This window comes from Vigna radiata, unplaced genomic scaffold (genome assembly GCF_000741045.1).
Source record: "Vigna radiata var. radiata cultivar VC1973A unplaced genomic scaffold, Vradiata_ver6 scaffold_153, whole genome shotgun sequence".
Classification (NCBI taxonomy): Eukaryota; Viridiplantae; Streptophyta; class Magnoliopsida; order Fabales; family Fabaceae; genus Vigna; species Vigna radiata.
Window position 1 is genome coordinate 159974 of NW_014542917.1, and position 12168 is coordinate 172141.

Below are 12168 nucleotides of genomic sequence, written 5' to 3' on the forward strand. Positions count from 1 at the left end.
GATTCAAACAGTACTAACTTGGTATTAGTAAATAAAAAATTAAAAAATATTTGTTCCATAATAAAGTTGTAAAAAAAAAATGAGAAAAATAGTATAAAGCGGGAGAGTGAAGAAAGAGGCGCGTGTGAGAGGGAGATTGGAAATGGTGTGTGTGCAGAAGAAGTTTGGTTTCGTGAAGTGGAGTTGATTTGATTGATTGCCATGGTTCGAGCGTCGGTGAAGTTGAGTTCGGCGAAGTTGGTGGTGATCTGCGTGGGCCTATTGGGTTTTGCTCTCGTCGCCGATTTTCTATGGGCCTCCACCTCTTCGACGCTTCTCACTTCCAAACCCTCCACATTCGTCGTCCCTGACAACAAAAATCACAAAAATGCCACCGCTTCTGGAAGGTTCCTCGCCGCCGCTTACGCCGATTTGGATGCGCCCAACCTCCACTGGGAGAAGATGGCTCCGTGTCCCGTTCCTCGCCTTGACGGAGCTGCCATTCAGATTCGCGATCTCCTCTTCGTCTTCGCCGGTTACGGCACCATCGATTATGTAACTGACTGCTCTCCTTTCGCTTTTAATCTCAACTGCTGTCTTCGTTACTATTCTAATCATTGTGATTCGTCTCTTTGTTTGGTTTCAGGTGCATTCTCACGTTGATGTGTACAATTTTAGTGATAATACTTGGGGAGGGAGATTCGACATGCCGAAAGAGATGGCGCATTCGCATTTGGGAATGGTGACCGATGGTAGATACATTTATGTCGTCACTGGACAGTATGGCCCGCAGTGCAGAGGTCCCACTGCTCGTACATTTGTGCTCGACTCTGAAACCAGGAAATGGCAGGATCTACCTCCGTTGCCGGTACCTAGGTTTGTGTCATGCTTCATATTAATCTTTCCCTTTGCGATTAAGTTGCTGCTGAATGAATTTCGTTATTTTCCCCCTTTTGTTCTTTGTGTTGCTCAGGGGTGGTGGAACAAAATACTAGTACTAGATCTTGATCTCCCTTAGATGTTATTATTGACAATCATTCACAACTTTTCTGGATCCTGCACATAGTGGGAACTTTATTACACGGGGTTGGGTTGTCCTGATTAGTTACCTTCTAGACATTATGTATATCCTTTTTTTTTTCTCAAATAATGATAATTTTTTGTAAGTTTAATCAATTAGTTTATATTCTTTCCAATATACTAAGAGTTTTGATATATCTTACCAGTTGAGATTAGTGATAGGTTATAAACACCTTATGTCCTTAACACATTGGCGTACTTCTTCGGGCATAAAATGGTGACGGAACCACTAAACGCCAAGTGGACAATAATACTTTGGACAGGTGACTCTAATGAAACGTAAACAACAGATTCAGAGGAAAGGGGAAGGATCTGATCAAACTCACTTTTTCCCACCTTCTTTCTTGGTTTCCGGCTGTCCTCTGTGCCTGTATTGCTTTTGGATGATGCACAATTTTTCGTCACAGACAAGAGTTTCTAGAGAGCCAGGATGTGCAGGTGCAGAGGTGTGCGAAAGTTTCATCTTATCTCCTTTCATCAATTTTGTTCCAACTAATTAAGTTGGAGACGTGTGGAAGAAGTAACAGATGAATAAACTGTAGCACAGCAGTAGACTGAGAAAGAAGATAAAGGTGTTGGATTTGTACATTTCTAAGATGATAAGCTTGTGTTATTTTTATTTACAGTAATATTTTTATTACTATATTAGTAGATATATTATGATGGCGATTAATCATGAGCAAAGCTAATGGTACTTACGAATATCATGGTTACCCAAAATATTGGTAAATTTATCAGTAAAATAACAATAACAATTTATCAATTACATTTAGAACAGAATCAAAGTAATTTTGGTAATATTACATTGGCTTTCCCTAGTCTGGCTTTCCTTTTGGCTCTGGTAAAATCATGATGTGCTTTTTCTTTCTTGTATCATGATTTTGAGTGGAAGGTTCTTATGACAATATTATTTTCAGGTATGCACCAGCAACTCAACTTTGGAGAGGTAGACTTCACGTGATGGGGGGCAGCAAGGAGAATCGGCATACGCCCGGATTAGAACACTGGAGTCTTGCTGTGAAGGATGGAAAAGCTTTAGAAAATGAATGGAAGGCTGAGATACCGATTCCTCGTGGTGGGCCTCACAGGTTTGTGTACTCACTGAACTGAATTTGTTTGATTTGGCTAATGAGTCCTAGAAGAGTATTACTATATTGTAGAAATGTCATAATACTAGTGCCATTGAGTATTGAATTCTGTTATAGCCATAAAAATATTAATTGGAATTAATAAATAATTTTTTTCTCTCGAATCAGTGTGTTTTACTACTATTGTTATCAACATGTTTTTTTTAAATAATTGCTTGTTTATTTTGCATTGATAGGAAAGTCACATCTTGGTAATCTTGAATCATTTTGGTCTCTTGGGTAACCTTTTTGAGATTACAAAAACTTCATTGCTTCCTTTTCTTACCCTCCCTTCATTTGGAACTCTCAATGGGATTTTATACTCCTCATTTGGTGTCCTTTTGATCGGAGTGACAAAACAACATGGGAGTTCATTTTGTTTTCTTGTACTTTCTGACATTAACGTGTTCAATATGTTCTCTTATCCCTTTTGATTCATTTAACCTTTATGCTGCAAAGTGATGTAAACTTTGTTGTGTTGAAAAGAATGGAATATGGTGCAGTTTCTCTATGGTGCTTAGTATTCCAAACAATATAATCTTGGTTTATTGAAATGCATTTTCCTGTGTGTTTATGTTACCTGGAATTTATTACCTAATAATATCTACTTTTAGGGCTTGTGTTGTGGTTGATGATCGTCTTTATGTTCTCGGTGGTCAAGAAGGTGATTTTATGGCCAAACCCGGGTCACCTATTTTTAAGTGTTCACGCAGACCAGAGGTATGCAATGGATTCAATTGTTATTATTCGTGTTTTATTTGCTCAAATCAAGGACTGCTTTGGTATCCTGGATATCAGTTGTCTGAGCCAGAGTTTGTGTGTGTGTGTGTTTCATCTCCTTATCTTATCTCCTTTTCAGTTGTCACATATTTGATGCTAAATTGTGATCATCTACAATTATATCCCATGGTTTGACACTCTCTGTGTCTCACTGTTCGTTTTCATGTCAGGTGGTCTATACTGATGTTTACATGCTGGATGATGAGATGAAGTGGAAAACGTTGCCTGGAATGCTAAAACCAAACTCACATATTGAATTTGCTTGGGCGGTTGTAAATAACTCCATTGTCATTACTGGAGGCACAACAGAGAAGCACCCTGTAACCAAGAAGATGGTTTTAAACGGAGAAGTAGTCCAGTTTAACTTGAATACTTTGGTAATGACTTCTCTTTTCGAAAGCACTGAGCAAATGGGTCTCCATTTTTGCATATTTCTTCATATTCAATCGGATGAATTTACATTATAATACACATATTACTCAATTGCACGTGAGAATGCTAACAATTTGAGAATACTAATAAACACTCTCCGGTACTATTTTTGTAAAACCCTTTTCAAAATGTTATTTTTCTCTTTTTATAAGTTCCCTTTGTAATTATTTGATACATTCATTATTTCTTTTCTTAAAATACCCTTAATTTATTGAATTCCTTTAGGAAGAAGTTAAAATAGTTAATTTTAGAAACTAACAACATAAGTTTCTTTCTGATTCAAGAATAGTAGCCAGAAGACACAAGCCTTACACATCTAAATTATTCTGACTTTCAATAAGCATAATTTTGAAACAACTATACAAATTATTGACAAAATTAGCTCTTATCTACTATGTTAACTAATTTTCTTTAATGATGTGAATTATTTGAAAAGATCTTCTGAAAAGGGATGGAGGGAGTACTCCATTTTAGTGATTTCCTTGTTACCCTCTGTTCACTTTAGCTGGGAAATTGGTATTTGACAACAAAATTCTTGGGCTGTCTTCCATTTGCCTTTGAGTTATTGTGATTTGGTATTAAGCCAAACCTCGTATCTTAGCTTACCATATATTAATTCCAAGTTCACATCCTTGGCCCCTGTTGATTTTCCGTAGCGTTAATATTGGGATTTGATGAAATGAGATTGTAAAGTGTATATATATGATAAGACGATACATGGTGACATACTGTAGCAAATAGGAGCATCATGCTATTTTTTTTGTCACTGATTGTTTATTTCTGCTGTTATCAATTCTCAGAAGTGGTCAGTGATCGGAAAATTACCATTCCGAGTGAAAACCACTCTAGTCGGATTTTGGAATGGATGGTTGTACTTCACTTCAGGACAGAGAGACAAGGGACCTGATGATCCATCACCCAAAAAGGTTATTGGAGAGATGTGGAGAACAAAATTAAAACTCAATGACTGAGCAATTGCTGTGGAATCTTTCAGTAGCGTCTTTCTCCAATAGCAGAGGCAAAGAGGCCAAAACATAGCACATTCTTTGTCAATACCATATTCATCGTTGTTGTAATTCTGAGAATGACTGTAACTTAATTTCACATTGACCGTTGTAATCAATTTTTTACCACTCGGCTTTTGTATTCCCCCATCCTATATATTTTTTGCTTTTCTATTCAAGTAAATATTGACAAAACAATTTAGTTTATACCAATTGTAATTCTTATAGGCTTATTATTGAAGATTTTGTTTTCAAATCTTCCAAACATGGAAGAGTTCATTCTCTTGAAGTTGATCTACTCGAACCATTACAAGTTCATACTTGTTGACATGCTTAACTTTGTTTTTCAGGTTTAATGCTTTTAGTAATTATGAGCATAATCTACTTCACTAAATAATGAATCGATAAAATATAAATGATAAGTTAAAAGAAGGCTAAAATATAACTGTGCCAAATATATTCAAGTTTTTAGGTGATTCCTCTTTTGTTATATATATATATTTGTTTCATGTATGACATTATAATAATTAATTAAATAATTACAATTTATCTTAGATTTTATTTTCTAAATATTTATAATAAATTTCGTAATTAAATATAGTTTATAGAAACTAAAGATTTTCTTAATAAAAATTTCTTACAGATATTTAATTACTAAGTTGACTACCTTTAATTGAGTGAAATATGCACTTATTTTTACAATATATAATACAATTTTTATTTTCATTTGAATATATAAAGTTTGAACAATTTCAAAACCAATAATAAAAAATTATTTTGTACCAAACAATACAAGAAAAAATAAAATTGTTGCTGAAGTCCTTTAGAATTTATATTGAAAAATACATTCATCTATTATTTTGTATATAATTACACATCTATATTTTATGTTTATTTGTTTCCTTGCCGGTCTTTTGACATAAAGCATGTTTCTTTTTTGCCAAATTATAAGTTCAAAATATATACTGATACTTCTCTATGTCAAAAACAAAATTTAATGAGATCTTCTCTTCCAACTATTTCTTTTTTCTCATCCACAAATTATTATAAGATATTTTACTCTGGGGTATATATATATATATATATATATATATATATATATATATATATATATATATATATATATATATATATATATATATATTTACGAATTTTCTTCAACAATGTATTGATGGTTTACAGAATTTGGCCCACCTTATTTCTCCTCCAAAAACTGAAAATAAATATAGTAAAAATACTTTTTTTTTTTTTAAAATTGACAATGAACAATGGAAAGATTTTGGTAATCTCCACAATCATACCATTCATTCCTTTCTAATTATGCAGTTACAGTTCCTAAAAGATATTGACACTAGCTGACCCAATACATGATGCAGCTGCTATATCCTTTACAACAGCCAAACACAAGACACTACAGTGACTGTGACATGATAATGCTATGCAGTTGGAAGACAGTGCACATTACATAATGGTCTTGGTCTCAAGAAAGAGGAGGCATTGACTATAACTAGTACTAGAGCTGCAGCACAAGCTCCACAAGAAAAAGCTCAGCATCAAACCTTAATGCAGAAGGCTCACCAGGCTGAAGAAAACCATCCACCATTCCACCAAATACATACAGATAACGCCCTGATCTGTCTGCACAAGCACGGTGGAATGATCTTGCTTTTGCCTCAAAACCACTTGATTTCCACCTTTTCCACATTCTTCTTGTCATTGACTCTTTCTTAGAGCTCACTGTGGTTGGATGCTGCAGAGTGATGTTAGGGTAAGGAATTGCACTGATATCCAACACCCAAAAATCATCTTTTCTGTGTCTATATGAATCTTCTCCTCCATAAATCAGCAACCTTCCCCCCAAAACCAATGTTGCTGTGTGACCAACTCTAGGGAGAGAAACACCATCTGATATGCTTTGCAAATCATAAACTATTTGAACCCATTTGAAATAACCCTTATATGTATCCAATAACCAAACATCATCAAGAACCTCATAACCCAAGCCTCTACCTCCAAATAGTATTGTTCTGCTTCTGCCAATGCATGTCAAGGTGTGTCCTGAACGTGGTGGAGGTGAAGGGTATGACACAATCTCATGCCAAGTGCCATGGCAGGGACTATCTGACAGCTCCAACACCCATGTGTCCCCCAAACGGAGGCCATTAAGCCCAATGCCCCCATGGATTATCATTCTCTTTTCATCAATAGAACATGCACCATGTGCTCCTCTTGGAGGTGGTGCAACATTTCCCACTTCAAGCATTTTCCATGAAAATCCTATGCCTTTGTTTTCATTCAACACAACTTGCCCCAACCATGTGTCGTTTTGACGGTTGCCACGGTCATTGATTCCTCCAAAGAGTACAAGAAAGTCACCCATTTCCACACATGTATGCCCAAATCTCCCACTTGGAATGCCTGCATGAACTGTTTGCCATTTCAACTTTCTCCTGAAATCGTTTCCAATGTATGCCACCCTCGTGTCATCAAGATGTCGTCCTAAACAACAACAATAATTATAATCATGATGATAACATCATAAGTTTACTATGATTCTAAAAACATCATTTTTCTTACATAAATGAAAAAGAAAATGCAGCATTCAGATCAGAATCCAGTGCTAAATGAAGTGTCCTTGCTCCTTCATGTCAGAACAGAATTTGGCTTTTGGAAGTGGACAAGATAAAAAGAAAAACAAAGTAAAACATCACAGTTTCACAAGGGGAGCCTTTACAGACTTGCAACTAGAAAATGGCCCATTTTGAGTAGGATTTGAGCAAGTTTAGTCGATAATTCCATTTATCTGTGTTAATAATTGGACTTTAAACTTAACTTAATCTAACAAAATCTTGTAAGGTGAGGTTTGTACTCACTTATATACTTTAAATTAGTGTTATCCCTAGTCAATATCAGACTTCTAATAAATGATTTATTTAAAAATAGAATGAAACACTTTCATAATTTCTTCATCGAGGAGTCACTGGAAAGGGAGGGAAACAGCAGTTCCCTTTCATAGTTTCAGATATCATGTAGGTTAGATTTTCTGGAGTCTGTTTCTTTTCAATGTCTACATAAAAAGCAAGGCCTAAAAGGCAGTCATAAGTAATTAACCAAGGAAGAGGACAGAGCAAAAGGGACATACATGGTTTTCGTTTCATGGGTGCTATAGGGGCTTAGTTATAAAGGCCTAAAATTCTTTCTTCAGGCAAATTGAAAGTGTCATAGGCAAATTGATAGGCTTAGTTATATACATTGGTTATTGTAAAGAAAAAAGCTGAATATACAATTAACTGTTTCTAATAATGAAATACAATGACTATCAAACTTGACAAGAAGATAACAACAGATTTAAGTAAAGTTACCTAACATATATATATTTGCTTGCCACAGAAACAGGTTTGCTTATACAATAGGTGATTCAGGAAGATGGGTTACAAGTTTTTATGCTATGTTAGAATTTATCTCAAAACCAATTTACATGAAGTGAAGTTGCAGCATCATCCCAAGAACAACAGTGGCGACCAAAGTGAAACATATAGTGATTACATGCCTTAAAGTTAGAAGCTAAGTGACCTAGGTAGGATATAGTGACATAAAAATGCCGTACAATGGGGTTGGTTTAATAATTTTGAGTTGAATTCGATTCCCTTTGTGATGGAAAAAGGACACATAAGTTGTCTCCTTTTCACCATATCAGGGGACACACTTGATTAGATGATATTTAATGAGAAGAACAGCTGCAGAATCAATTGAGAAGATGGAAAGAGAAAGCAACAAACCTCCCTCACAGCCGCCACCAAACAGGACCAGACAATCCGAGACAAAGTTGAGAGAGTGAGAGGCTCTGGCTGTGGGGAAATCCAAATCTGCATGTGGCTCTGAGAGAAGTTTATGACAGGAAACTGAATCCATGAGAGAGACTTGCCTGTAGAGCCTCATCCATGGGAAGTGATGGTGGTGATTGTTGGAGGAGATAAGAAGTGCCTCAACACAAGTGGAACCTAAGTCCCTTTTGCACAAAGATTTCCATATAGTGTTTGAGGAAGTTAGAGACTTGAATCTCTTGCAAGTCATGGAAAGGGAGAGAATTGCATCTATGGGGAGAAGGAGGAGAATGGTTATGAGGTAGTCCTGAGCCATGTTGGTGATTGGTGATCCACTTGCACTTCCCTCAGACTCTTCCATGAATCTTGGAACAGACCAAGCAAGTGATGTTGTTATATGGTTGAAGAGGAAACAAAAAGGAGAAGAAGAAGAAGAAGAAGAGGAAGAAGAAGAAGAAGAAGAAAAGGAGGAAAGGGTTTGTTTGAGGGAAAAAGCATAGTGGTATGGTAAGTGAGTGTGTTGTGGGAGAGAAAGAGAGTAATTTGGTAAATGGTGAAAAAGAATGAGTTTTGTTGTGTTGTGTTTTGTTGAAGAAAATGGTGAAAATGTTTGAAGAGGAAAGAGATTGATGTAAGACAGATGAAAGGGGTGGCCATTTCATTTGTCGTCTGTAAGAAATAATTAGCATTGCCTTTTGTTTCAACATCTCTTGCCTCACATCTTCTCCTGCATGCCATCTCATGTTATCTCTCTGCACAACCCTACCAAAATAACACAATCTTTATTTTAATTTCACAAATTCTTTTGAATGAGATTATAATAACTATAAAGAGAATGGTTGGAGCCGCCAACTAAATTCTTGTCCACTTTTTTGTCTTTATTAATGTTTAACTGACTTCTACATTCTTCAGTTTCCAACTATTCGTCCAATCTTTGTCTTGCATACTCTATATTTCATTTTCCTCATACTTGCTTTAACATTTAGGAAGTAGTTTAAAAAATTTAAATGTTGTGTTCAGTTCTAAGTTTCTTGTAATCATTTTTGTAGCTCTTCATCTGTTTTAAATATTATAATACTAAAATCACTATAACTTTTGACAATTAAGATGATTTACAATTAAGATATCGATGATTAAATATAATTACAACTTAATTAATTACACTTTACTTTAATTTTTCAACATTAATATTAACTTTTTTAATATTGGAAGATGTTAGATATATTATATTTTATATTTATTTTTTATTTTTCATTAATTTTTTATTATTTTTTTTATTTGTATTTTAAGTTTAGCCTATATTTTTCTATTATAAATAGAGAATTTTGTGTGTATTTATTCTATATATAATTGTTTCGGGTGTAAAGTGGTGTCGAGAGGTTTGAGATGGGGTGGACGAAAGGTCGGACGGTCTGTGAAGGCTGGACGTTTTTTCTGGTGTAGAAGGCTGAACCGTCTGCGAAGGAAGGGTGGTCACCTGTTGAAAGCCGAATGGTTTCCTGTTGTTTCCTCGTGCTCCAAGTTGGTTCTCCCTCCTCATTCTCTAGGCCGGGTGGGCGGGTACCTGTCAAAGGCACTCCGACGCTCAAGTCAGTAAATGACCAAACGGTAATATCATGGAATGAGAGTAATACATAATGTATAACGAGTGCAATCTATCTTGAAATCATACCTGGGACTCTTATTTATACTGGGTGTAATGGGCTTTTACCTTTCGTGGGCCTGATGACGGCCCAATCACGACTTAACCGCCATTAGGGGCTTTAATCAATTATTATTGTTTATGATTTAATCATGTGGTCGGCCGGTCTGATGAATGGTAGGCCTTGGATGGCCTGGTTGCCTGTCTTAGCGAGAACCGTTTGGTCATCCTGAGAGAGTCGTTCGGTTCTGGGAACTGGGAGGAAATCGGTCGGTCGTTCCCGACAGTTGGCCTGCTTACGTATAGGAGCCCATACGGTACCCAGGAGACCATACGATACATCAACCCCCAAGCCCGAGCATGATGCTAATGATGCGAAGGGTTTGTAAATTCCTGGAAAGGATGGGTTCTTCCAGTTTTGCTTTCGTCTCTAAGTCACCTTTGCGTGGAGTCCGAGAAGCTTGAGGCTACAGAGGCCGAGAGCTTGTGGCCAAACGTCCTGGGTTGGGAGGTGATGCCAAATTCTGCCGAGAGTTTAAGTTCGAATGACCGAGGGCTGAAGGCCGAAATATGGCCAATGCTTGAGGCCTACGGGAGGCCGAGTAGTCGAGGCCAAGATATAGCCGAACGATTTAAGGCCATTTGGGTGGCCGAACGATTTTAGAGGCCATTTGGATGGCCGGACGATTGAAGCCTTAAGAGGTCGAAAAGCTCGAGGCCAGTTGATGGCCAAACGATTTTAAAGGCCATTTGGATGGCCGAACGATTGTAGCTTTAAGAGACCGAAAAGCTTGAGGCCAGTTGATGGTCGAACAATCTGAGGCCAATTGAAGGCCTAGAAGTTTGAGGCCTTTGAGGGTCGAACGATGTGAGGCCTTGAAGGCCGAGAAATGGAGGCCTTTGGAAGCCGAGAAGCCTAAGGCCACAAAGACTGAGGGCTGGAGGCCAGTTGATGGCCGAGAGCTAAGACCAAATGGTCGAGCGGTCGAGGGCATTGGAGGCCGAGACATGAGGCCAACGGATGGGCGAACGGTTGAGGCCGAGAGGTTTGAGGCCGGTTGATGGCCGAGAGCTGAGGCCATATGGTGGATAAGTTAAGGCCTTGGAGGCAGAGAACTAAGGCCTAGCTATGGTCGAGAATCGAGGCCAGACCGTGGCCGAATCAAAGAGCTTGAGGCCGTGGAGGCCAAGAGTTGAGGCCAGATTATGGCCGAGAGGTTGAGGCCTTTGGAGGTCGAGAATCGAGGCCGAACGGATGGCTAAGAGCTGCCGAATGGCCGAGATGCTTGAGGTCAATGGATGGTTGAGAGCCTGAGGCCGAATGGCCAAGAAGTCAAGGCCTTTGAAGGCCAAGTTTGAGGCTGAATGGTCGGGATGGTTGATGGCAATGGATGATTGGGAGTTGGAGGCCGAGTGGTTGAGATGTCGAGGCCTTTGGAGGTCGAGTTGAGTGCCGAATGGCTAGGATGCTTAGGGCCTTTGGAGGCCGAGAGTTGGACGGTGTCCCTTTCCTCAAAGGGGCGGTTCTTAACGTATTAGGGGCGGCAGGGCATAGTCGTTCACCGTCTGGCCAAGTTGACAGGAGTGATACTCCAGCTTGGGTTTCTTCAAGGTGTTGGGGGCGGTAGGGCATAGTCGTTCACCGCCCGGCCAAGTTGACAAGATTGATACTCTGTTCATCAACTTGGGTTTCTTCAAGGTGTTGGGGGGGACAGGGCATAGTCGTTCGCCACCCGGCCAAGTTGATGGGAGTGATACTTCGTTCATCAACTTGGGTTTCTTCAAGGTGTTGGGGGCGGCAGAGCGTTGTCATTCACTGCCCGACCAAGTTGACAGAAGTGGTACTCTGTTCATTAACTTGGGTTTCTTCAAGGTGTTGGGGGCGGCAGGGCATTGTCGTTCACCGTCCGGTCAAGTTGACAGGAGTGGTATTTCGTTCATCAACTTGGGTTTTTGTTACGTACCGCCTGGTCGATTGGTCGAGGATAGATTCTAGGGGCCGAATGGTCGACTGAATACCTGTGAAGCAGATTTTGATGAGGTACCTGAAAGGTCAACTTAGGATCGAACGGTCGGAGCTTGAGGCCGAATGACCGAGTTGTTGACGAGGCCGAGGGGTTGAATGGTTGAGGCCGAATTACCGAGACTGAGTGATAAGTACGGTTGAGATCAAGTTGGCGGAATGGTTGAGGCCGGATGGCCGCGTTGTTGACGCCAAATTTGGCTAAGTACCTGTGAAGGCAGGTTTGAGAGATTTACCTGAAAGGTCAAGCTGTGACCGAACGGTTGAAGCCTGAGGT

The 12168-nt window shown here is 38.7% G+C and overlaps 2 protein-coding genes across 2 annotated transcripts; one reads left to right on the top strand and one right to left on the bottom strand.

The window, feature by feature from the left end:
• Positions 1 to 93: 93 nt before the first annotated feature.
• Positions 94 to 4643, top strand: LOC106752586 (kelch repeat-containing protein At3g27220). Its single transcript, XM_014634300.2, has 6 exons — positions 94 to 534; positions 626 to 855; positions 1977 to 2147; positions 2801 to 2906; positions 3137 to 3343; positions 4199 to 4643. Exons 1-6 carry the CDS (start codon positions 202 to 204, stop codon positions 4367 to 4369), a joined length of 1218 nt encoding a protein of 405 aa, XP_014489786.1. The 5' UTR covers positions 94 to 201; the 3' UTR covers positions 4370 to 4643.
• A 948-nt stretch (positions 4644 to 5591) lies between these two features.
• Positions 5592 to 8928, bottom strand: LOC106752592 (F-box/kelch-repeat protein At1g51550). The gene is made up of 2 exons (XM_014634305.2): positions 8182 to 8928; positions 5592 to 6901 (listed from the first exon to the last, which is right to left on the bottom strand). The coding sequence occupies exons 1-2, from the start codon at positions 8585 to 8587 to the stop codon at positions 5916 to 5918; spliced, it is 1392 nt and encodes a 463-aa protein (XP_014489791.1). The 5' UTR covers positions 8588 to 8928; the 3' UTR covers positions 5592 to 5915.
• Positions 8929 to 12168: the final 3240 nt, after the last annotated feature.